Raw genomic sequence first — 27,444 nt, 5'->3', positions numbered from 1 at the left:
CTCCTTCACACTCAGCTCAATGAGACTAGAATGTCCTCTATCAGACAATCCACCAATCAAACTGTCCTTATGTCATAAAATGTGTTTCCCTCAGATCCGAAAAACGTTCCCAGCATAGGATATGTGATACTAATATATATTACTGTTGAACAGTGAGACAAAACTTCCAGGACTGTACAAAGGTGCATAATATGAAACTTTAATGAAGCAGTTATTAATACAACGGTGCATAAATCCTCCTGAAGGATGTGTGGGTGGAAATGTTCTGGTACCTTTCCTTCTGGCTCAAGTTGAGTGGAAGAATAATTATCACCCGGTGCAACCTCAATAGAGCCACAGTGTATGCTGCTGCGTAAAAATACGTTTTGCATACTAATAATCTGCTCAAAGTGAGATGACTCACCATACCATGTACACAATTGTGTTCGCATCCTTTATTTGCTCATAAGCAGTAAACACAAGGTACACTGAGGGATAATGGGAATGCAGGATATTTGGCAGGTGTGTCAGAAGAGTTAGTCTAGGCATCCTAAATGTCTGAGAAATGTCATGGCAGACTGATATATTGCTGTTAATTGATATTGCCAGCTCCAATTCTATGGACCTAGGTATGATCACAGGGCTTTTCTGATAGCTAAAGGCGGCTAATGTTCCGTTAGCTACTTGTTAGCAGCCGCCAATATCAAGACAAATCAAGCGTCAGACTTTCACCAGTGGTGTTTTTACTGACGTATTTTGTGTTGTATGTCGTGGGAATCTCCTCAGCTTGTAGTTAACGGAACTTAAACACTTTCAAAAAGCCATTGACTCTCTAGACAAGGGAACAGGAAAGTGCAAATAAAAAGGGTTTAAAACTTATTCTTATACCAGGGAAGAGTATTAAGTAGTGCTTGGGCTGTTCAAAGTAGGCTGAATTGGGTGTGTTGAGATTTTCGAATTGTCAACAATGTAGTCTCCATATTGCTAACCGTTAGAAATGCAGAACATCTCATCTACCATGATAGCAAAAGTACTTCTGGAACCAATGAAACAATGTAACTTTCCAAGTTTTAGAACATTTAGTCATGTGCTTTCTTCTGTTCTGCTTGAAACAGGGTGAAAGTTGTAAGGAAATTGTTGTTTCTGGGCAAACTGAGGCCAATGGATGAGTATATTTGTTTGCAGGCCTCAGGCTCTGTCAGTCTGAATCCTTCAGCTGTCGGACTGCCGCCGCGATGTCTCCATCCTGCTGTGTTTGCTGCTGGAGATCAGGCAAGAAAAGATCAAAATGTTTACTTGGAGATCAAGCTCAGTGTCCAATTCGAGTAAACTCAGCTAGTGTCAGGCCTGTGTACCTTTGGTTGGCACTGAAGCACTGAAATCCTGTCTCGTCCTGCAGTTAAAATACTCCTGATGGAACGTTATGCTGCTTCAATTAGGTTCATTGTATGAATTAGCAGAGAGCAGTTCACCACCCACACAAACAAACAGCAGTTTTCCTGACACTTCCACTTGCTAAAGCTTCAGACTTTAGTACTGGAGCAATTGTATACAAGGCTATATAATCAACATCGTATCTCATTAAGTCTACCCTGTCCTTAAACTCACTAAAGACCTTTAGAGTCTATGTACAACTGCCTCATTGCTTTACATCCAGTCATTCTTTGCACAGTTATGGCAGTCTAATAGGAGCTCAAAGAAAAATCTGTATGTAATCTACATTTGAAGCTAAGGATGCCTTCTAACACTGACTTAGTGTCTCTTAAAGGACAAACTGTACCTTTTAGAAGTGCATGAGTGTTTAAGGTTGTCTAAAGTTGTGTTTCCACCTGCTCTTCTCGATTCAGCACCAGTAGCAGGTGCTTTTCTGTATTTTTCGTATGCCATTGCAGATATTAACCCCTCTGTATACACTCTCTGCAGACCACCGACCAATCGGGTACAACTTGTCCTTATCAAAAATGACAACTAGAGCCATACCATGCATGGAAAACACAGCATAGTAACCCCTTTTCTACATTCACCCACAATCCAATGGAAAAGTCCCATTGGTTTTAGTCCCGGTAGCCATTTCTTTGCTACTTTCCGGGTCGGCCTACAAAAATACCTCATCACTGAGCTGAACACACACCCACACACACATTCCCAGTCTAATTCTACCGTCGGCATCCTCATTCTAACGCTCCTCAGGCTTTCTGTTTATCCCGCAGCTCCGTGCAGTACAGCATGTGTTGCTGCTGGTACACATTTGAATGATACCCTGTCTTACACTCTGCATACACGAGTAGGTCTCAGTGCGGAATAATTAAACACTCCACTGCTTGATTATGAATTGCTAGTTGCGTGCCCCCCCCTCCCTCAGAAAAGCCATGCAAGGATGACAAATGAGTCAGTAATTATCTAATGAAAGCATTCAAGTATTCATAAAGTAACTCACCATTAGCTTTTAATGATGATCCAAATATTATTAAATGAAGATACAGTAATCACTAAAAGCTGTTATTAATGTAATTCACTTTAACTTCCCAGCGTCACACTGAGACACGGCAGAAAACTGCTACAGTTTAATACCTCCTGCTACACACACCACATCCTTTTCATCGCAATATATCATTTAAGATGTCCCCCATTAATGCATAAAGCACAAAAAGGGAATAACTGTTGGAGGAATATCACCTAATCTTATCTTTTTAATAAAGTTTATTGGATGTTCTTTATCATAAATCTACTGCTTTTGTGATTTAAATGTAGATATTCTTTAACTAATATGCCATGAGATAAACAGGGCAACTGTGACCGGTTGCTTGCCAAATAGTGAGCCTACATTTATCTGTACTGCTAAGCCTTATTAGAAATGGTAGTAACTCATTCATAAATGGGAATGTGTTTTAAGCCTCCCTTTTGGCAACTATAAATGTTAGTAACTCGTACATAAATGGTCATAAAGAGATGCCAAGAAACATTAAGATGGAAGGGGGGGGGGAATCAACTCAGTGAACAACAGATACCAAGGATGCTGGCTGATGAAGAAGATGAAGTAAGCTACGTATCCAATATAAGGCTTAGTCATCTTGCCAAATAGTGAGCCTGTGTTGATGTTGGTTTATAAATGGTTCTTAATGATTAATAAAATGTTTACAACCTAATTAATAACTTAATTATAAGCCCTTTATGAATCCTTTATAAGGGTAGTCTTATTGTAAAGTGGTACCGATATATTTCTGAGACTCAAAAGTAACACCGAAAATGAACTTGTATTCATTTAAATGTTAATCAGTGTTTTCTCCTCAAATGGCAATATTGTTAGATCTAATGCATTCTGTGTTGAATTGCTGGCTTTCCAACTTCTTTAAGTGTATGATATACAGACAATGCACATAACATGTAGCTTTATATGCAAATATCCACTTTAAGCAACGTTTTCGAATCGCCAGTTAATTCCCATAATCCCTCCATAACTTCAAGATGAAACATTGCCAGTGTTCCTTCAAAACAAAAAGCTCATTTTCAAGAGCTTGTGACATTTCTGTAATTCATGATAGGAAACAGCGCCGTGTCCATCATTTCAGATTTACACAGCTCTACGTTTCATTCTTACCCTAATCCCCCAATACAGTATATACTCCTACTCCAGTGAAAGCTTAAATGATGCAGGAGTAAAACTTTATTTTAAATTCCCTCTTATATCCCCTTCCTCCTCGAGTACAGAGAGAGGTCATCGAAGGACAGCGAGAATACATTTGAAAGAAGCAGACAGGAATCATTACCGCTGGGCAGATATGGAGGAGGCAGACCATTCTAATATCAAGCCGCTTAAGCCCCCCCAACACTGTCTTCATTCCTCAGTGCCCCCCATCAGCCTCCTGATAACACTGCAGCGGCCAGGAGGCAACATTAAGAGAAGGAGGATGTGTGTGCAGGGCGGGGTCAGGCGGGGTGTTGGGGGGGCACAGCTTGCAAAGGCAAATTACATAGCTGGATGACCATATCACAGAACTGGAGCAGATGGAAGCAGTTAAGGACAGATAATGGTGATGGCAGCTGACTTAAACACCCACAGAGAGGATTACATGACTAATGTTAGGGAAACACTTTGTGCTAAAGCACACATTGTGACTTCAATGGCTAAATGTTTCCATGTACTGTTGCTATCATGGAAGGAGTTCAGTCCCAGGACAGCTGTGGCAGAAGCTACAGACTGACATTAAATTAAAATTCATTTAACGCTGTTCATAATAGAGTTGTGTTTTTTGAGGAAGTTAGCATTGCAAAGAGCTCCCTTGACAAAAAACTAAGGGGATTCCTGCATTGGATTTTGGAATCTTTCAGAAAATACAATCTATGGCCAACAAATGTTTATGACACTAACACATTTTGTAAAGCTAATAAACAAACATGACGGTCACATGACTCCACTTATATATCTCAATCCCATTGTGTGTGTGAAGTGCTAAAGTGCCGGTGTTTACTCCATGTATGTATCTTTCATGTGGAAACTCTGCAGCCTTATGGATAATCTCATTTCTGTCTGCTTTGTCTTCAGTCAGTGTTTCAGGATTGAAATGCATAAGAGGAAAATATTTGTTGGAACTTGCACCAAGCAAAGGAGATCATTTCCCAGAGGATCTGATGAATAAAACATTTCTAACTTTGAGATGAACAAAGTGTCTGTCTTCCCTCTGATCACTGAAGTCATTTTTAATAAACGTGATAGCAGATCATTAGCTGATATCACTGCACATATTCTTTGTGAACATAATGACTTAAAGTCTCACTCATCAAGATAATTCTTCGGGTGAATGACTCCACCAAGCCTTATCTCCCCCCACTGGAATCCTCTTTAAAGCCCCTCTCATTTTCTCTGTGTTTGACGGACAGCTTCGGAGCAGCGCTGATATCATAGTGGAGAGCCAAATAGTTTCTCAGCTTGAGGACACAAGTGCAAATGTTGGCCACCTCTGTTTAAATCAAAAGCATATTTATTCCATTCATGCTGCAGACAGTCTGAAAAAAAAAACAGGCCGATGCATGAATACTAATAGCAGCCGCTCTGCTATGCATCGCTAATGTGGTCAGAAAACTTTCACACTATAAAATCACTGAATGTGCAAATCTGAGTTATGTTTGATTAAAATTAATGTGCTTTTTAAATAGCTCTGTTTTGCAGGCGTGCTGATTTATTTAGACTAGTGGGGGATGAATGGCATACTGAAGGAGAGTTATGTCAGTGTAAAATATTCATTTGTAGGACAGACAGGACATCAAGGCAAGCAGAGCTGCTACACCTCGAGACATATTTCAATAAATAAATCCTGGGCAGTCACAGCGTCCACCCAGGCCTGTGGAGTATTTTAAGTTCATGGCAGTGGCACACGTCTTGAGTTTCCTCTTCTAACCCCGTGACACCTTGAACCCTGTATCCAAGAATAGCCGGCCCTGCACCCATAGGATATTTAAAGGAGGCTTATAATCCTTTGGGTATTTGAAAACAGGATAAAAAAAGCTTTGTTTGAGGTGGCACTAATCAAAATCTCAATTTTATTATTGAGTATAAGCTTAGTAGGAAAGGTGTTCCTAAACTGTTGGAAGGATTCAATCATCTATAAAAAATAAGATGCCAACATTTTGACCCAAAGGTCAAAGGGTCACCTACAGTAGGTATGCATGTTAAACCACATGTCATGACAATTTCATGTTTGGCTGCTACTTGTTATGAAATGTTTTATCAAGCTGATATGCTGGATGGACACATGGACCACATTTGCATTTTTATTTATCAATTTAAACTGACAAGAATATGTGTGAATCCAATTGTTTAACTATTTACTTTGCTTTAATCTAATCATTTTCAAATAAAATGCTTTTTGTGAATTAGTCGATTTAAAAGACATTCATACCCATGTTATTAGCTGTAGTGTTCATTGATTTAGATTCATTTTGGACCTCGGGATGGTTAATCATAGCTTTTTTTTAATGACCACACCCTTCATCGCACATGATTGGTTAAAGTCCCTGTACAGCTTCGTTCTTATTGGTCGAATTTTGTCAACATGCAGCCACTCTGTTCCAGCTGTGTCAAGTTACATATAGTCAAGTTGACAATACAGGAAGTCAGACAGTTTAGCACAAAATACATGTGCAACTTTAAGAAATTACTAGTTCAGTTAATTTTTTAGGGAAACAGTTTTGTTTTATTTTTGTCTAGAACACATTTTTCTCTAAAAGGAAACAATAAATGTCTCTTTGGACCTTAGCCTGACTTAATAAACGTTACCATGCTGATAAATATCCATTATTTTGAAAGTCCGGACCGGAAGTTATGTAGCCACCGACACTGCATCTCTTCCTGGTTGATGTGGACACCGGAGAGCCGCTGGGTGAGGTCTGTTGTTGTGGCAGAGTAAATAATGGAGAAAAACAGGAAAGTTGAGGCGGAAAAGCCACGGGACTTATCGAGTTAGTTCGGTTTTCAAAACATGTGTTATCCCGGACTTTAAGACGTTTATCCCGTAGCTTCCCTCTCATTCCTCCAGTGAGTGTAGCGGTGTTTAGCCCTCTGTTGGCGGTTAGCTGCTGACGCTACATGCCAGTGCACTGCACCTGCCACTAGCTTCTTTGTCTCACTTATGTCGGTTTATTCAGTTTCTTTGTTACCTAAACTTCTAAACAAACAAGTTGGCTATTCATTCTGCTCACGTCTTCAATGTGGAAGTCGTCTCTATCCGACAACAAGCAAGCACCGCCACAGCTAACGATCAACAAAGAAGATGAGGAGACATGAACTCTGAGTGTGTCCCATTGCAAACTTCTCAACCCAAATAGTCAACTCGTCTTGAAAGAAAGAAGAAATGGCGTCCTCCAAAGCAAAGGTGGGAGTCAACAGTGAGACAACCCTACTGAAGGAAAGTAAGAGCAGCAGTTCGGCTGGAGAACCATCCCCAAATAACAGGACATACAGCCTGGATGACCTGGAGACCCTCGCCACAGTGGGTGAGTGACCGCAATGCACTTAGTAACAAATCAATGTATGAGATAATACAGTATTGTGGGTATTAAACCTCCATACTGTAGTAATTAGTATTACAATGGTCCAGTAGATCTGCCACTAATGATAGTGTTTGATGACTGAGTTTATTTGGTTTATGGAAGCATAATCCCAAAAATAGATAAGGATTCCTCTTTAGAATTTCCCTGAGCCTAAGGTGAGATATTTAAATTGTTAAATTTGTCAGAAAACCCTAAAAAGATTCAGAAGAAACAAAAAAATGTGCATGTTTTAATACAATTTATATGAGCAGTGTTAAACATTAAAAAGCAGATAATATGTACAATTGAGAGGCTTGATTAAAAAAAATTGTTTAGCTTGAAACTATATAATAAATCAACCAATGTTTTCGATTTAATTTCCTAGTAATTTGGCAATTATTTCTTATAAATAAACTATATCAAAAATATACTGTGCGATGCTTATAGAACAGTTCAAATGTGTCCTTTTCATCACGTTTCATGGTTAGTTTTCTGTGTTTCATTGAAGCACAGTTCTAGTAGGATTGTTCTGTTAACACGTGAAATGTTGTCTAAGATGCTCCATCAAATCATATATCAGTGATAACCATTTTTCTGTCATGTGATTGGAATCAGATGTGTCCGTGTATCAAGGTTTTCATTACATTGCATTTAGCTGACGCTTTTATCCAAAGCGACTTACAATAAGTGCATTCGACCAAGAAGATACAAACAGAATCATATCAGTACATCAGGTTTCATAGAGCCAAAACATTTCAAGTGCTACTCAACTGGCTTTAGATAAGCCAGTCCTTTGTTAGTATATAAGTACTTTGTTAGTAATTGTATTGCTCGAAGTGGAGTCGAAAGAGATGAGTTTTCAGTCTGCGCCGGAAGATGTGTAAGCTTTCTGCTGTCCTGATATCAATGGGGAGCTCATTCCACCATTTTGGAGCCAGGATAGCAAACCCACGTGTTTCTGCTGATGGGAACTTGGGTCCCCCTCGCAGTGCGGGTGCAGCGAGCCGTTTGGCTGATGCAGAGCGGAGTGCACGTGCTGGGGTGTATGGTTTAACCATGTCCTGGATGTAGGAAGGGCCAGATCCATTCACAGCATGGTACGCAAGTATACTTCAATAACTAGATACAGTGTTAATCCCAATAGCTACAATAACCAGTGACATTTAACAAGACATCCAACCAACCAATCAGCTGGAAGCTTAGTCCACAAGTCCAGCATCTCTAACTGGGTCATACTGATGGTTCATAATCATGTACTGATACAGGTCTTTTGTTGATATTGAGATAAATGTGGCAGCTCCCTTTTTGATATAGTGCTTTCATGATATCATCTGAACTGACATCAGTTGTTTATCAATGTCACCCAGTCACAGCTGACCTACTTTATCTTTTTTTGTACATTTATTTTGTATGAAGCTGCTGAGGTTGGTTTTCAACAAACTAGAGGAATAGATGTATTGTGCTTTCATCAAAATACTTTTCTAAATCAGAGTTTGACGTCGGGTTTCAGAACAGAATCAGCCCAAAGTCATGTTCCATGTGAGAGCGGTATGTTCTCTGGCCAGTTTGTGACGAGGCATTCAGGCAACGACCTGCCCTTCAGGAGTTAGTCAGTACCGCTTGTTAAAGTTAAAAGAATCACACCTACATCCTGGGATTACACAACAGCTTCCACCGGGTCCACCCTTTGCTGACTCAAGGAGTGACTAAAGGAAAAGGAATCAAGACAAAAAGCTTGCACCAATACAGATTTACCTTCAAAATAAATGTATCTATAAAATACCATGAACAATGACACATAAGTCACCAGATTTCACAGCCAGGTTAGCTAGCTCATTTTAAAGGGATCTTAACACAAAGGTACAACTCACAGATTTTACACATATTTATTTAGTACTCCTAAGCCAATCAAATCAGCTGCAGAAAATCTTCGTCTGTCAAATTTAAGAAAAAAGCTATGACGTCATGGTGTAACCCAGGCTCAGAAAGACCTTTAAAGTACAGTTTAAACTGATTTAGAGTTCTTAAAACTGTTGCTGTTCTGATGGAATTTTAATATCTGGACACGTCATCATTATTATTCCTGAAATATTTTCAAACACAGATTTGATTTGAGCTTGTGTGTACGCTCAGTGTGAATTATTTTGGATTCTTGTTTTAATGACTATGTTTTCTTCTCTCAAAAATGTCCGTATATAAAATAGTCAGAGCACTCTTACTTGCCATGTGCATCACTATTTTTGACTTGAATGACATTCCAGCTCAGGTGTCTTGGAAGTTGCTCTAACAGGATACAGCATGTGCCGTTGGATGTTTTCAATGCTTCAGTTGTTTTTGTCCGCTCTGTTATACAAATATTCACAATACAAATGAGCAAACTACACCCATTTCAATGCCAGCTCATACAAATCAAGTGGCCGTCGGCAAAGTAGTGTCCATGAACATTCAAATAGTTAGCTGAAACAATGTTTGAATTCTCGCTATGCAGCACAGCTTTATTTTAAATAGCTTCTTCTAAAATTGCTGTGCATTCATCCAAGCATTTTTATGCAAATCATCCAATTAAACAGGCTAGATGGAAATGACAATATTCAAACTTCCACAATGCAGCAAAGCTTGCAGAACTGAAGTCACTCTGGAGGGAACTTTGGGATTTTTTCATCTCAAAGCTAGTTCAGCAGGTAAAATGCCATGTTTGTCAAGATATTGAAACGAAATGCACATTTGACATGAAGCCTTTCCTGCCATTTTAAAAGGCCAGATGGTGATTGGATTGAGGGATGTCACTGCGTTCCTCTAACCTTTTTCATTACCAGTAGTAGCTTGATTCTGCAGGCAGATTTAACATCCATCGTCAGTTATGATCTCATGCTTGTGGAAGACATGTCGCTCAGTAATATGCATTAAGCCACTGAGCTTACTGCATGTCAGTGAGGTGTGCAGCAGCATCCATCCTGCGCTGTTGGGAGAGAGCTTATGAGCTGCATGCAACAACAAAAAAATCCAATTTGCCAAGCCATTTTGTGTGATGAGAGGGATTTGCTGCCTAAAACAAATCAGCTAAAGCTCTTTACTGGCCATGCTGTTATTTAATTGTCATTGAAATCATGCTGTGGTAGCACTCGGTCAGAGCCAATGAGTTCATCAGCATCTCCAACACGGCATTTAGGGATCCGGTAAAGTGGAATATGTTGCTCATTTAAAGTAGCGTGCGGTGCATTTGTTTCCCTTAGGCCCCGAAACAGAGCAGGTGGAAGAGGAGTGGGGATGACCCAGTTTCATCTGACGGTACATAACTCCCAGAAATCAGCTGGCCTTTTAGAGTCTGATTCCTCCGTCCCTGCTTGGATAGAAAACACCAAAGGAGCAGCCGTATGATTTACAATCGCTGACACGTCATGTTGTTTTTCTCTCTTCTTGAGTATTTGGTCAGACTGTCACACAATGCAGGCCTTGTTCAGCAGGTGAAAGGTTACACCAATGTTGTTGTTGAGACAGGCAGTGGGTGGGGGGGGGATACCTGACAGTCCTCTGGTTACATCATCCAAAGCACTCGCTTCTTCTCCCTATGTTTTACTGTTGTGGAATTTCTTTACGCAATATTGTATGTTTAGGTTGTTCTGAGGAAACAGTTCCGCCTGCTATCAGGGAATTCAAGGGTTCGATTGTCAGGTTGTCACGGGCTGACTACACCCCCCCATACATACACACACTTTTATTTAATTAAAACTGAGGTTACGCATCCAAAACCCACTCTTTTCATTCTTCACACTACCTTTTAGCTCCTAATTTTGGCTTGAAGTGAGAGAAGTTACATAAATCGCCCTAGCATAACAGACCCCAATCTCAGACTGTCAGTAGCCACATTGCATTGTGGGTACTGTAATCCCTAAGGAAGAGGAATGCAATGCATGAAAAAAAGAGTTAACATTTGAAAGATACCAACTTGTTGCAGAGAGATTGCAGATGTGGTGCGATACAGTCAGGTTGTTATGATCATTAATATGGGCATTTAGAAAAAGTAGAAATATTATTGAGACAAGAGAACTGGAAATGCTGCTAGGATGCTAACTAATGTCTGTGTTTTAAGACTTATTCCTGCAACACTCTGGGCTATCTGGCAAAATAAACCAAAAATGACCTCCCTTTTTTCCTGAAATGTAACTTGATATTTATTTGTTGCTTGAAAAGTTTGACATCACGGAGATATGAGGTAATCGCCTGACAGAACGGGGGCGCTGCTGTTTCTTTGTTGCCATGGCAACACCATACCCTGAAACAAAGGTTGATTGTTGAGAGGAGCGAGACAGCCGGCATTTCATTAGGAGGCTGCAGCAGCTTCACGTGTGACTCAGTGTTACATCACACACTGTCATCAGCCACCTATCAGCTTCCCCTCGTCTTCAGCAGGAAAACAAACACACCTTTTCTTACCCCGAGCTGTTTGTACACTCCTGCTGCCCCCTCCCACAGAGAAGGGGATGTTAGCAGCTCCACAGGCCACCTTTTAGTAGACACAAACACAAACACGACATGCCTTTTTAGAAGCATAAATATAAAGTGTTGTTTCTCACTGCACCAGGGTGTCATTTCAGGAGCTGTGATCGTCTTTCATATCAGAATACAGATCAGTCAGAGAGAATATTACTGACATGCCCACAAAGGCCTGTAACTGTCAACACAACTAGTGAAGACAGACAGAGAGAGAATACACTGAGAGTGAACTCTGATGCGGGGCCCTGGAGGCAGACACTGTGCCGTAAGTGTGTGTTTTTACATGCACGGGCAATAACCGCCTGTCATCATTTCATCAGATTGTTGAGCCCGATGTCAATATCGATGTAAGAGCATTCAAGAAGGGAAGCGGATAACATTAAATCAACTGTCAGCCCGTTTCTCGTGAACTGCAATAAGTCGGGAACACCCTGAAGGGAACTCCTTCAAATTTGGCACTGAGGTCTACGGAAGAGGATTAGGGACAAAAGTGATTACATTTTTAGAATCTGACCAAAAGTCTCAGAAAAAGTCAGAATTCTGTCCACAAGGTTTTAAAGACATTGAATTGACTAGATTCTAAGATCTTAAATTGAGTCGTTTGCACAAAAGTTCCCTGATAATGTTTATTTATTTGATTTATTTATAATGTGTACCATTTTAACTTCTGTTCTTGACAACGTTTTTCTCCTGCATTGCAAGGACGGAGCACCCAGACATAATAAATGCATGTAGACTAAATAAATAAGCCTTTATTTGTCATGGTCTAGTTCCCCTGTGTCTTGTGGATCCCTAATCCCCCCCCCTCCTTGTCTCCCCCTCCTCAGGCACCGGGACTTTTGGCCGAGTGTTCCTGGTGAAGGACAAGCAGAGCCGGGCTTTCTTCGCCCTGAAGCAGATGAAGATCCCCGACGTGATCCGGCTGAAGCAGGAGCAGCACGTCCACAACGAGAAGGAGGTGCTGACGGAGGTCAACCACCCCTTCCTCATCCGCCTGTGAGTCTTTTCTGTTAATCAGACTCCATGACGTCCACCATATCTTTGACATTCTGTACTACCAGGGGCGTCGCCTGGACCTGAAAACATTCGGGGCTTCGCCCACAGTGGCGGCGGCACTACAGTGGCATTTTTTACTGCAACACTCCCAACACGCGCACACACACAGTACACCCGCGACTGTTACAATGAAGGCTCGATAATCAGCTCGGCATATAGGCAGGGGTAAAGTGGTATTTTTTATGAGTGGGGGGCGGACCTCACCTCCTCTAGGGGGGTCCGGGGGGATGCTCCCCCGGGAAGACTTTTTTTTTTAAATATTGAAGTTAAATGCATCAATCTGGTGCACTTTGAGAGCAAAATGAAGAGATCTATGGATACCTCTCTCAACACCCATATGAAACAGAACTGTAAACAGATGTACTTTTTCTTTATGGATATTTTATTAATCACTCCCCTTTTAAACACTATTCTTGTTTTACTGCCATATAGTATTTCATAACTGTTTTTCCTTTATTCTCTTATTTTCTTTATAACTATAATGATCATATGAAGGTGTGCCGCGGAAATAATCTTTTGAATAATTTGTGACCAAACCGTTTGAGACCCACTGAGATAACTTAGACTAAAGTTAAGTATCTAAACACTCAGAGAGTCCTTTAGCTCACCTGAGTCTCTCAGTCTGAGAGGAGAGGACTCTCCTCCAGCTTCTTGTGGAACAAACAGCTCCTTATGTCCGTTAGTGCAGCTAGCTAACCAGATGCTAACAACACGTCCCTGCTGGCACCGGGCACCGGTTCCCTCCCTCCCCCCTCTCTCCCTCTCTCTCTCTCTCCCTCTCTCTCTATCACACAAAATGCGCTATTGCCACACACACACACACAGAGCCGAGCTTGAATGACACAAGCACACGTTTATTTCCATGCAACTCTCTGATTGGTCTGGTGTCATGCCTCTGTTGCATTCACTGAACACGGGAAATTACAGTGCTGCCGTCCTCTCTTGTGTCATGATGAGGTTCACGTAAAGCACGGTTAATGTATTATATTATTGAGGGAGAATTGTCCGGGGCTACAGAAAAAACATTCGGGGCTAAAGCCCCGGATGCCCAGGCCAGGCGACGCCACTGTGTACTACCATTATTTATTCATCAGCTAGGCACTTATCTGTTGTGTAAGGATCCCAGTAACATATACAGACAACAGTACAGGGATTTATCAGATAAGTGTTGGAACACAGCACATAGTCAAGGCTTCAGAAAGCAGCAGAAGCAAAAGAAGTGTGGAGATGAAATATCCGCGTAGCAAAGACTCTGTAATCGTCTCTGTGGCCAGCAGCCAGCACTTATGGAAAACACTGGAGCACTCTCCGTCTTCATCAGTGACACTGCTCTCTTGTTTTATTCCTCTCAAGTGCCCCTCCATCTGAGATAGTTGTAGCACACCGCTCCAGAGCCCACTGGGGGATAGCAGAGTGTGAGACGGATGCCGCCGCTTATTTTATCTGATTTCCTCCAATTTCCTCCGCTCGTGAGGGACTACTTTAACAGTTTTACCCTGCAGAAGTCACCACTAAAGAATAAGTGTTTATTAAAGAGACCTCATTGTTCCTCCTCAGCTTCTGGACCCACCACGACGAGCGCTTCCTGTACATGCTGATGGACTTCGTGCCTGGCGGCGAGCTGTTCAGCTTCCTGCGCAGCCGCGGACGCTTCAGCAACGCCACGGGCCTCTTCTACAGCGCCGAGATCGTGTGCGCCATCGAGTACCTCCACTCCAAAGAGATCGTGTACCGGGACCTGAAGCCCGAGAACATCCTGCTGGACAGCGAAGGACACATCCGCCTCACAGACTTCGGATTCGCTAAGAAGCTCTCTGACAGGTGAAAGAAACAACATTAGCATCCATTTAGACCAATACGTTAACATTGAGAGGATAAGGATATAAGCAAGCTAAGATATACATTAAGGAACATAAAAACAGTTAATAAATAGTCAAGATCTTCAAGTGATTCAAAAGATATTGTGTATAATCTGAATTTTTAGGAGCCAATAACTACAACAATGTGTTTATAGGATAGGTAGCAGCAACTAGGAACTATTTTTTTTAAGCATCTACTCATGAGTAATTGTTCGTGGGTTGTGATCTGACCTCAGCTCTTAGTATATTTGTTGAAGTTGATGTACAGAAAGTTAATTAGCAACCGTTTTGATTCAGTGTTTTAATGATTTTGAACAGAGGGGTTGAAAAATGAAGATAAAGGTATCAGCCACTGGTTCTCAAAAAAAAGCATGGAGAAGATTTCTTATAAGCTTACATAAAAAATGCGTCAATATCAAAAATACTTCATGATTCTGTTTACTTATCAATAGTATATTTCTGAATGGCCTTTTTTCATGCAGACGGTAAATGTCTAATCTGGCAAGGGTACAGAATGAGCTAATGGAGTAAAGTCATCCCAGTGCACAGGCATAGACACACACTCTTATGTGTGGATGTGCTGCTGGGTTACAGTGAATGTAATACTGGCATTACATTACATTGCATCTTTTCCTCATACAACCGTTCCGTCTTGCACCCTGCAGTGTGTGTAGCTCCTGCTCTCAGCTCACTGTGTTTGATGCTGCATTGACTGTCAGTAGGAAGTGAAATACAAAGCAGGGAGAGTCTAAGCTCTACTGTACAGTCCCTCTGTGCTGAGCTAGCTACTCCTCCATTCAGCTGTACAGTGAGGATTTGCTGGAAATCCCAGATTAAACTCCGAGTTGAACTTGGAAGAAACCCTTCTAAAGACTCGGTGTTGTCTGGAGGTCATGCATCGGTTGAGGAGTCCGAGACTACCTTAATTCTTTAAAGATTTGAACCTTTTTTTAATGCACAGGAATCTAGTTGATGAAGAGGTCTGAAAAAGAATAGAAACATCCATGACGTGAGATACCCTGAGAAAGGCCTAAAGTCTTTCTTGGATTGTTGCATAGTCTGAAAGCCTTCTGTTGGCAGCGTCTGTTTTCATGCTGATTTGTACAATTGATGGATTGGAGACCGCAACGAGGAGGAGGAGTAGGTTGACAAAAGATATTTTACAGAGAACATTTGGAAAAGGAACGTCATCCAACACGTTTCTGGACCAGTTTCCCTTCTTTTTCCTCTTTGTACTTAATGGGGTTGGGCCATTTTGTAATTAGTTGTAAACCTCTGTTGGGAAATCAAGTGTAGGATAGTAGAGGAATGAGGCTAATGTCCTGTGTGTTCTTATAAAGCTCATATTTTCTTGTGAGATAAAAGGGGGACCCTCCTAACTCCAAGAAACCAAGGCAGTGCTTCTGAAGGACCCCCGAATGATTTCATTTAGTCTGATTTAGAAAGGCCTCCTGTTGACCTGTGACTATTGAAAGCATGCACAGTAGAGGACGCATTATATTTGCACAGGGGAGTTGACCCCGCTGACATGTAAACATCATGGAGTACGATTACATTTTGCGAGAGCAGATGGGGAGTAGAAACCTCTGATGGGCGAGTGACCCACTTCTAGAAATGGAGGGCAGCAGCAGCGTGGAATAAACAGGAAGACTGTCCTTTACCTCCATGTTGAGGAGGGGATGCTGCCACACTGCCCCCTGCTGGCAGACGCCATCACACACCCCCCCCCCGCTTTAATCCCCTGACATCACCAGCCTCCCCAGCCCTCCTCCAGGACCAACATCATTTCCATACAAATTAACGTCGCCGTGGCAACTGGCCCAAAGAGGTCATTAGGCAGGTGATATCGGTGACAGACGATGAAAGGCTGGCGCCGGGCCGAGTGCTCTTCATCAGAGGACGAGGGGCTGTCAGGGAACACTGCGACACGCACACACACACACACACACACACACACACACACACACACACACACACACACACACACACACACACACACCACACAGTCTGCTGCAGAGCTCCTCTTATTGCTCACACACAGCCTTCACTTATTGTCCATGCTTCCATTCTGGCTTTATTCTGGATCCACACACACATGGGTCATACCCTTACAGTAATATAGAGATGATGGATCAGGTGGCATGTGCGGATCACTTTACCCGCAGTGTTCTCTTCCCCATGACCATCTCTATTTACACACTGAGGCTATCAATTACCATTACTTGGCTTTTTATCCAAAGATAATTAAGTATATATGCCTAATACCATTGACATGCCGACAGCAGCAATTTGTTGTGAAGCATTTTTCCCCAAGGACACTCAACTTGGAGACAGCAGGGGCTGGTGATCGAACTGTTAAACACTAATTAGATAGATAGACAGATAGATAGATAGGTAGATAGATAGGTAGATAGATAGGTAGATAGATAGATAGATAGGTAGATAGACAGATAGATAGACAGATAGACAGATAGGTAGATAGATAGGTAGATAGATAGGTAGATAGATAGGTAGATAGATAGATAGATAGGTAGATAGGTAGATAGACAGATAGATAGACAGATAGACAGATAGGTAGGTAGATAGATAGGTAGATAGATAGATAGATAGGTAGATAGGTAGATAGATAGACAGATAGATAGACAGATAGACAGATAGATAGGTAGATAGGTAGACAGATAGATAGACAGATAGACAGATAGACAGGTAGATAGGTAGATAGGTAGATAGACAGGTAGATAGACAGATAGATAGGTAGATAGGTAGATAGGTAGATAGATATATAGACAGATAGACAGGTAGATAGATAGGTAGATAGACAGATAGATAGGTAGATAGGTAGACAGATAGATAGACAGATAGACAGGTAGATAGATAGATAGGTAGATAGACAGATAGATAGGTAGACAGACAGATAGATAGATAGACAGACAGACAGATAGATAGATAGATAGACTGATAGATAGACAGATAAACAGGTAGATAGATAGGTAGATAGATAGATAGATAGACAGACAGATAGATAGATAGATAGATAGATAGATAGACAGACAGATAGATAGATAGATAGACAGATAGATAGACAGATAAACAGGTAGATAGATAGGTAGATAGATAGATAGATAGACAGACAGATAGATAGATAGATAGGTAGATAGATAGATAGATATACAGATAGACAGGTAGATAGATAGGTAGATAGACAGATAGATAGGTAGATAGGTAGATAGACAGATAGGTAGATAGGTAGATAGATAGATAGATAGACAGATAGACAGATATATAGATATATAGATAGATAGGTAGATAGACAGATAGATAGGTAGATAGATAGATAGATAGATAGACAGATAGACAGGTAGATAGATAGGTAGATAGGTAGATAGATAGATAGACAGATAGACAGATAGATAGATAGACAGATAGATAGATAGATAGACAGATAGATAGATAGATAGACAGATAGACAGATAGATAGACAGATAGGTAGATAGACAGATAGGTAGATAGGCAGATAGGTAGATAGATAGATAGGCAGATAGATAGGTAGATAGATAGATAGATAGATAGACAGATAGGTAGATAGATAGATAGGTAGACAGATAGATAGATAGACAGATAGGTAGATAGATAGATAGATAGATAGATAGATAGATAGACAGATAGGTAGATAGACAGATAGATAGATAGACAGATAGATAGATAGATAGATAGATAGATAGATAGACAGATAGATAGATAGATAGATAGATATTTCAAACATTTGATGGTTTTCTCAACTGTGAAATCCTTGTTGTCCTTGTCTGAAGTGAAAAAATGAAACAAATCATTAAGAAAAACAAAAATGGCACCCGACCAAATTCTTAAAAGATCGTTACAATGAAGACAGTTATCCTAATTGAATTGGAGAAGCTGTCCCTTCAGAATGTTTGGTTTGTGCTAATTCATTTATTAACTTCAATTATTCTTCTACAAAGCTCATGTACCTTTCTGTGTGTGTTCAGGACCTGGACTCTGTGTGGGACTCCGGAGTACCTGGCTCCTGAGGTCATCCAGAGCAAAGGTCACGGCCGGGCGGTGGACTGGTGGGCTCTGGGCATTCTCATCTTTGAGATGCTGGCTGGGTGAGTGCTGCACTGTACACACACACACACACACACACGCCACACTGACACCGGGGGGCGCTCTCCTCCATCGGAGCAACAGTAACTCCAACAGAGCAACTAAGTTAGTATCTCTGCTTTATAAAAGTGTTGGTTTGTGTAGAGAGTAACACACACAGGTGAGAAATCACTGAGACACTGAACACTTTGAGCTCGATGATCATCTCTCAAGACGATTGCATAGACACACTTTGTGGACACAATAACATGAACACCTGTACACCAGTGATGCAATCCACCATGACAACCCTGCAACAGAAAGTGAGTGACAGAACAGAGAGGGCTGAGCACATTATTTCAATAATTGTCTCAGTGTGGGGACTGTATTCAGTCTGTGCATATTGGATACTGCAGAGAATGGGAGTCATTGATGTAGATGAAGAACAATGACATTGATTTTCCTTCAAGATTAAAAATGCAAGTGGTCCATTTTCCCTCAAAATGTGGCTGTCTCTGACACAGTTCAGAGCACTAACTCAATCTTATGAAACTTTCTTAAAGGGTTGTTTCACCAAAATGACATTAGGGGAAAAACTGTTCTCTCTACATGGAGATACTTTGGACTTATTTGTCCAGGTGTTGAGCTCATCCGTCTGGCTCATGGCTAACACCATTAGCTCGTGGGGAGCATGCTCTGGTGGCTAATGTTCAGAGTGATGACGTTTAGTAGTCTCAATTAGTCCCAAATAAGTTTAAGACATTCACCAGTGGTGTATTTGCAGACATATTTTCTGTTGTAGAACAAAACAGAGAACAACAAATGAGGGAAGACACGAGGGGACTCTGCTGGGAAGATGCTGAGATGCTAACACATTTTGGGGTTTAGGACTCATTCCTGCAGCACTCTATATGAAAAGCACCGTACAGCTTTACATTCCAAACATGGAGAGTCTTTCTGAAAGCTTCTTTATATCCCGGTAGGAAAAGCTCAGTGGCTTTAGATGTGTGTAAAGAATGTGACCTTCCCCCATCATTGATCAGAGGCAGGACGCTGTCTCTGTACTGTTACATCCCTCAGACAAAGAGCCCTCTTCATCCTGAGGTATTGTGTAGCTGTCCGTCAGAGGTCCTGATCCAAGAATGTAGCGTCTGCTTCTTAAAAAGTTAGCGGTGGTACATCATCCTCCTCTGGGGTGAAGTGCAAGTTGAAAACACATTCAGTAAAGGGTCAGGGCCCCTAGGGGAGGAAGCCACGAGAGAGTAGAAGAAAAAGAATGACTCTTCCCTCCATAATCCTGCCTGCGGGGCCAGATTTCTGCTTTTAATGGAAACCAATCATCCCGTGGCTGACTCCTCTCACTAACAATGTGCCTCCCCCAGGCCGAGCTCTGCTTCAGTTTGGAGGAAAGCCCAGGGTTCACTCGGGGTCGCTTTCATGTTAATTATTGAAATACGTTGCGTCAAAAAGCATTTTAACCGAAATGAATCCCAACTCAATCAAAGCATGTCTATTCCCAGACTTCATTTTCTGGGTTGAGTGCTCCAAAATGAAATTGACCCCCCTCATGTCTCTCACTTCTCCTTGTTCCCCGGTCAGTGCTCAGTTCAGTGGAGCGGCAGCCTGATGATTAGAGATGGAGGAACACTGTCACACTGTCATGGAGCAGGAGGCATTCGGGCTCAGGACAGACGGTTAAACTCTGGGCCTCCTTCCTCTCAACTCTCTGCTATCCTTTAACACCAATCAACCCTCAGACAGAAACAAGAACAAAAGTTTAAACCTTGCATACGTTCCAGGAGACTGCAGTGGCCATTGACTGGTGCAGGAATGAGTCCTAAAACCCCAGAAATGAGTCAGCATTTGAGCTCTTCTGGTTCCCTAGTCTCGAAGTCAATGTGTTTTTGGTTATACGCCTGAAATAAGGTCTGTTAAAATGTTCACGTTTTGTTCTACAACATAAATTACGTCAGTAAATAACCCACCAGTAAACGTCTGAAGCTTATATATGTCTTCAAAACATGGGATGCTAACAAGTGGCTTAATGCGTCTGCTAAACATCATGCCGCACATTAGCCGCCTTTAGCTTAGCGGTTGTGACGTGATATAGTTCCTATAGCCTAACGTTAGCTTTCTGATTCTTGAGATTGCATTTACCCTTCAGAAATCACAAAATGGTGTTTTCTGCTAAATCCAATAAAAAAGAAATCCCATAGATAGTTTGTTGAAGGAGTCCTTATGATTCTAACTTCCTGGTCTGTTTACAAGGATACGTCATCCCTGCATCACTCTATTCTGTCCTCATACAAAAGCTGTGGCGAGGAATAATCAATGCACTGATCATTTTGTTATTCCTCGACTTATTGTAGAATTGAGGCTAAAAATAAAATGTCTTCCTAAGCTGGGTTCCAATGGAAAGCAAACGGGGACATTCAAATAAAAGATAATCCCTTTGGAGAATTAATATGATCTGCGCACTAAGCCTCTTTTCAGTGCATGAATCTTTCTCACAACGCTCTCGTGTGAGTACAAGTCATGCCAAGGTCATTCTCTGTGAGCACTGAGGGACATTACTAAGTAGTCAGGAGATGTAAAATCCTTGAGAGCTTCCTCGGTCACTAATGAAGCCACTGTGTGAGGATTCTAATGGAGTTGTATTTGTTGAAAACTGAATTAACGACCACTGCGCGGCACAAAATCTGCTAGTTTTCAATCGTACACATAATATATATCTGGAAACCCTATAGAGTACTACAAAACTTTCCCTGTTATTATTTAATGTATCGGTCACATGTGACATCATCCACTGCTAACCAATAAATATAAGTCAGGAAACGGTCCCATTTTGCCACAGTGACCTACATTCCCCCCCTCTGACAGCGCTGAGTGGAGCCTGTGGTGAGCAGCCGGCTCCCAGACGCCCCGGCCCACAGTCTCCTGCCTCTGGAGCTTCTCACTGGGCAGGCGGGCGGCGTGTGACAAACCGGTGCGATTATGCGCCTGTCTGCCCCGTGCGTAATACGTTCAGAGGCCCGGCACCATTATGTAATTTGTGGGTAATGACTTGTCCAGGCCGGAGCAGAGGAAGAACAGGAGAGCTGGGAAAGCATTCAGCGGGGTGCAGTGCCTCGAACAAAGACAGCTCTGTCTACTAAGTCTACAAAGTTATCATTGCCCCCCAACACTCTAAATGTTCACCTCCCCACGTGTTCAGAGTGATCCAGGTGGGGGGGGGGGGGGGGACTGAGGTCTTACCGGGCTCCTTGCATCATGATGTTTGCTGCAGCTCACATGTGTTTCTCTCCTCAGGTACCCGCCATTCTTTGATGTCAATCCGTTCGGAATCTACCAGAAGATCCTGGCCGGGAAACTGGACTTCCCTCGCCATCTGGAATTCTATGTCAAGTAAGACACCAGGGCAAACATGTGTGGGTGGTTTACATTCATCCAAGGTATAATGTCTATTTTTCATAGCTGGGACGTTGCTGCATCACTTGGTTAGCAACTAGCCTTAGATTATTTGTGGCTATAGAGTAATACAGTTGCTTAGTTTCAAATCAACCAGCTGTTGGCCATTTAGATGTAGAGTGTTTTGACTATGTGATCAACAAGTCTGCTCTCAAGTGTCCCTCTACATGTTTATTTATCAGCTTAGTTTACTGATCAATAGGTCGAGCTTATGGACCACAGAGCAGTGGGTGTGTACACAATGACAGCCCGAAAGCAGGAAGCTGTGTTTTTTCACATTTCAAATAAGTTTGACTAACCTGGAGCTGTGTTTTATTCATAATATGATCTTCTAGTTCCTTTGGCTATTGCCAGATCATTTCCCTTTTTATTTACACAGCCCACTATCACAGAGGATGCAGCAACATGTAGAGAATAACAAAAAGATGAGGGATCTCTCTTCCAGGAAGGACACATATTTCAATGAGATAAAAAGGACTTTATTAAAGAAGTCGTGACTTTTTTTAACTCGAATATGAAACCTCCAAACCCCCTCTGCAAAAACAACATAACCTGAGTTCAGCGTCCTCAGCTGCAGCCGGAGCTCCACTGGGGCTCATTCACACCTCCTGCCTCTGGGAGGATGTTGCAACTCAGGAAATGACTCTTTCTATAGAAGACCTCTGAGGCACCCCCCCCCCATTCCAATGACTATTTATTCATAATACATGAAACGATAGAGGGGTCCATATTCCCTGTGGATGTGAATCAGCTGATGGAGCTTCAGGTGGAGCTGCACTCACTAACGCCCCCCCCCTCACCGGCCATTACAGCAGCTGGAGGGGCAGGAATGTGCCATATTACAGACTCGGCGCACTTTGGCCGTGTGTGTGTGTGCGTGCGTGAGTGAGTGAGTGAGTGTGTGTGTGCACTCCATTAGCCCTGACACAGTGGCCCATGTCACCCCCCCGGCAGAGCTCATTGACCTCCATGTTAAAGGGGTGCTGCAGCACTTACACCCTTTCTTACCAAAGCACCGGGAAAACCAAACCAACACGAGCACAGAACTAAAACTGAACTAATTTCAGTGGAAAATGACCCCATCAACTTTCAGTATAGACCTCCCAAAATCATTAGAATAGGGGGGCTCGTGCATCATTGACCCTCTATAGGAAGACTATCATTGCCTGCCACAGGTTGTTGGTTTAAACGCTGCTGCAGAGCGCTGTGTCCGCAGGGTTAAAGACTTGTTATGGAGACGTTGTGTTGACCTGACCTCCACCCTGCACCACCTCAGTGACCTCCATGGCTCTATTTTTACTCACTTTTGCCCGAGCAGAATGTGTCAGAAGGCGCTTTAATGATAAATGCTAAGAGCTACTGTCACAGTGCTTTGAGCACGACATCACACCCACTTTGAAAGAGCCTAAGGGTGTGAAGCTCACTTGTATATTAAAGAGCTTTGTTACACTTTGATGAATAATACAGTCTTTAGAGTATAATTATACCAAGAAAGAACGTCATATATTTGAATGTACTTCCAGGCGGTAATTAAATGTTGCAGGAAAGGAGAAATACTGTTCTACATTAAAATGAATACATATATATGCTCTGAAACTCAAGCAACTGTGGAACAAGCAGCCTGTTATCACTTTATTTTATTTATCAGACACAGAGCAACACAATCATCCTATTAGATCATCTCTGAGGAGAAGATCTTGGCCCGTATTCAGAAGGGTTCCGAGTACAAAGATGTGACGAAATTCTAAGAAAAATGATGATATCCTCTAAGAATTTCTCCTCGTAGTTAAAACCCCATCCTGGTGTAGACTACACTTCTTCATAAGGCCCCAAAGAGAGCTCCCATGGTGACAAACTATACAAATACTCTTCATGACGCTAAATTACAATGATTCTATGAAACGATACAGATTTGATCTTTGCAGGAACGATGTATCTTAAGTTATATCTTATGCTTTAATGTCTGTTCTCATCATTTCGAAGAATGAAAAGGCACAGTTCCCCAAGACCTGATTAATATATTTCTCCGTGACGTATCACCAGGAAGGATTTAGACAAAAACTGATGAATCTCTGATGCGTCTGTATTTACGAGGCTGTCAGCATCTCGTCAGCTGTGAGGTACGACAGCTTTATCTCCGTTCGTCAGCAGCGCTCGCATTTCATCAGGAAGCCTACACTGCCACTTTAAAGCCCCCTGTGAATCATCTGCAGTCCCCTCACATGAACGTCTGCTTCACCTGCACGGGGGTTTATAGCCCTCAGAAAGTTCCTGTCGGCTCACTTTCTTCAATTAAAATATTGTCAAAGGGCCACAAGTCACTTAGCCTGCCCCCACGTGCCCGTGCTGAGGAGACATTCGTCATTTTGACAGAGCAGGGAGAACACGGTGAGAGTCATTCCTAGTCAGGGAGAGAGGAGGGAGACTTTTCAGCTCCACACTCACTGGCTCTTTCTTTCCCCCCCAGAGACCTCATCAAGAAGTTCCTGGTCATTGACCGAGCCAGACGGCTGGGCAACATGAAGGTGAGTTCCTCTGCAGCTGACATATTTCACAGGAGGGGGGGGGGGGGTGACATCAGCAGGGTGAGGAGACATCAGCAGGGTGAGGAGCAGCACAGGACTGCAGCTCCACATGGTTCACATTAGAGACTGTCCAAAGCCAGCAAATATCGTCCGTCCCTGATAAAAGCTCGTCTTCGGAACCCAGTTTTTAAGCTTTAACCAATCGGAGGGGCAGTTTCAGAGCACACACGCTATTCACTACACAATTCTGAATGTGTGTGTGCAGTCACTTTCAAATCTGTCCTCAGACTCTGAGACACATGCTTCTAAATATACATTCAGTCGACGGTTTATGAGTTACACCTGGCTAACTCATTCAGTCTCATACAATAGTCCATTTTAATCAATGTGAGCAGGCTAAAGAATAACCCAAATATTACAATATTTATATATCATTTTTAAAATATATAAAGAAATATCTCTAAATATTAAAATCGAAGTTTAAATATTAGAGTATTAGATTAATATTAGAACATCTCATATTACCAAACAACCGTAAAAAATTTTTCTAGACTGTTTACCTGTCAATCAAAACGAAGTAAGACTTTACCTTACTTAATCATGTTGTGTGTGTGTGTGTGTTGTGTGTGTGTGGTGTGTGTGTGTGTGTGTGTGTGTGTGTGTGTGGTGTTGTGTGTGTGTGTGTGTGTGTGTGTGTGTGTGTGTGTGTGTGTGTGTTGTGTGTGTGTGTGTGTGTGTGTGTGTGTGTGTGTGTGTGTGTGGTGTGTGTGTGTGTGTGCTGTGTGTGTGTGGTGTGTGTGTGTGTGTGTGTGTGTGTGTGTGTGTGTGTGTGTGTGTGTGTGTGTGTGTGTGTGTGTGTGTGTGTGTGTGTGTGTGGTGTGTGTGTGTGTGTGTGTGTGTGTGTGTGTGTGTGTGTGTGTGTGTGTGTGTGTGTGTGTGTGTGTGTGTGTGTGTGTGTGTGTGTGTGTGTGTGTGTGTGTGTGTGTGTGTGTGTGTGTGTGTGTGTGTGTGGACTGGAGTACTTCAGCGTTTAAGTGAGAGGCGCCGCTCTCAATAAAACAAATACTCTTGTAAGCCTGTGATTAACTCACATAATCCCACACAAGATGGTATTGATTTGTAGCTGCCAATATTCTGCTGAGCATTAACTCCACACTGTCGCAGGCGCCGCTCTGACAGTCATTATCAGAGACTTTAAATAAAGCTTTGAATTTAAATGACGCATTAAAAAAACCTAATTATTTTTGAGATTGTGGAGTCACTAAATATTTGTTTTAATGATTGAAAAAGTACTGCTCACATTCAATCTCTCTGTTTATGTACTTCATGATTGATATAATAATTTAAGGGTGTGTCAGTTTAACCCAAAGAAATATAAATATGGTGTTAAGTGCAGCTGAGGACTTTCTTCAGAAAAATATCATTATTTTGATGATGCACATGAGTACATTGCAAGAAAAAAAATACATATTTATATAAAATAAAATACGTACAGTACTCTCCTACAGCTATTTAATTTGTATTTACAGAACGGAGCGGATGATGTGAAGAAACACCGCTGGTTTAAGACCGTGGACTGGGAGGGAGTTCCTGTGAGGAAACTGAAGGTGAGAGCTCAAATAAGAAGATAATAAAAGTTAAAATATTTATAGAAATATAACAGTTCAAGTAAACGGGCAGAATGCTCATGATTGGACAGAAAAAATCATCTAGACTGTTCCTCTGTGTCCGCAGCCTCCCATCGTTCCCAAAGTGTCCCACGAGGGCGACACCTCCAACTTCGACGAGTACCCGGAGGACGAGTGGAAGAAAGACCCCCCCGTGCCTCAGAAGGACCTGGACGTCTTCAAGAGCTTCTGACCCCTGAGCCTTGCTTAATTTATTGATGGAATATCACTAAGCATACTTAACGTCTTACAGCCGCTATCATGGAGAGAATCCTTATTTATCAAAGGCGGGGGTCCCATTTAACCTGTTATAACAATATGGCCTTCCAACAACCTCCTGATGCTGTGTAGAGATGATTAGCTTTTTATACTTTTATTTATCCGACTTAAGTCGAGCCTTTGCATTTTTTTTATTTCTCTGAGCCTGCTCATATGCAAAAAAAGAACGTGGTTCCTTTAAAACCAAAAGACTGTTACTTTATATGTTAAAAAAGGAGAATTTTCAGGTCTTTTTTTACATGTTTTATATGTTTTTATGATGTCCACGCAGTCATATGTGACTCGGGACTGGTGCTGTCAGCTGGCCAGTAGTCATTCATGTGCTTTAAGACTTCCTCTACTGTATGCGAGTCAGACACTTTATTTGAAGAGGCGCAGCACTTGTAAAAAGGTGCATGATGTCTCGCGTAATGCTCACTTGAATTATGAACGTCACATGAGCGGCCATGTTTTTCCTGCTCTGTTATTTCCCGCTGCAGCTTCAGTCATTAGCACAGCTGTTCCACACATGAACTGCACACTTTCCCATGGCTGTCACGCTCCTTCTCTTCTCTATCAGCATCATCATTATCAATGTTGTCATGCTTTAAACGCCGAGTTAATGCGAGGTGACGGGTGCAAACACAGTACAGTCAGTATTCATCAGCGCTCGTCTTTCGTGTGCAGAAGCAGGACAATACTGTGATTCTGTTCGCTGCCATTAAAATACAAGTGATGATGTGATTTCTGTGCCTCATCCTTCATTATATAATTACATTAAATGTCATTTAGCTGACGTGACTTGCATACATTTCAAAACCATAGACCTATGGGAGAAATTTGGGGTTAAATATATTTCCCAAAATGTTAACTTTCGCAATAAATATCCCAAAACGTGTTAAGGGGTGTGTACACTCTGTCTCTCGGCTGTGACTGAATACACTCTTCATTACTCAGTAAGTTCCTGAGGACGACTCGGCACAGAATGCATGTGAAGTAAATGACGAGTCA

General features: G+C 41.9%; 1 protein-coding gene across 1 annotated transcript; it reads left to right on the top strand.

Annotated features, from left to right (window-relative positions):
- Positions 1-6,306: 6,306 nt before the first annotated feature.
- On the top strand, positions 6,307-27,331 carry prkx (protein kinase X-linked). Its single transcript, XM_034151357.1, has 8 exons — positions 6,307-6,969; positions 12,327-12,495; positions 14,113-14,376; positions 18,419-18,538; positions 21,825-21,920; positions 24,451-24,508; positions 26,038-26,115; positions 26,243-27,331. Exons 1-8 carry the CDS (start codon positions 6,828-6,830, stop codon positions 26,366-26,368), a joined length of 1,053 nt encoding a protein of 350 aa, XP_034007248.1. The 5' UTR covers positions 6,307-6,827; the 3' UTR covers positions 26,369-27,331.
- The last annotated feature ends 113 nt before the right edge of the window (positions 27,332-27,444 follow it).

Source organism: Trematomus bernacchii, unplaced genomic scaffold (assembly GCF_902827165.1).
Source record: "Trematomus bernacchii unplaced genomic scaffold, fTreBer1.1, whole genome shotgun sequence".
NCBI classification, from domain to species: Eukaryota; Metazoa; Chordata; class Actinopteri; order Perciformes; family Nototheniidae; genus Trematomus; species Trematomus bernacchii.
The sequence above is the reverse complement of the archived record's forward strand: the minus strand, read 5'-3'. Positions and strand labels throughout refer to the sequence as shown.

What these genes read in the sequence shown, in the direction of transcription:
- prkx (XM_034151357.1), top strand. Translation starts at nt 6,828, where the DNA reads ATGGCGTCCTCCAAAGCAAAGGTGGGAGTCAACAGTGAGACAACCCTA. An exon ending in GGAGACCCTCGCCACAGTGG is followed by an intron (nt 6,970 to 12,326) that starts GTGAGTGACCGC and finishes CCCCCTCCTCAG; the next exon opens with GCACCGGGACTTTTGGCCGA. An exon ending in GACGGCTGGGCAACATGAAG is followed by an intron (nt 24,509 to 26,037) that starts GTGAGTTCCTCT and finishes TTGTATTTACAG; the next exon opens with AACGGAGCGGATGATGTGAA.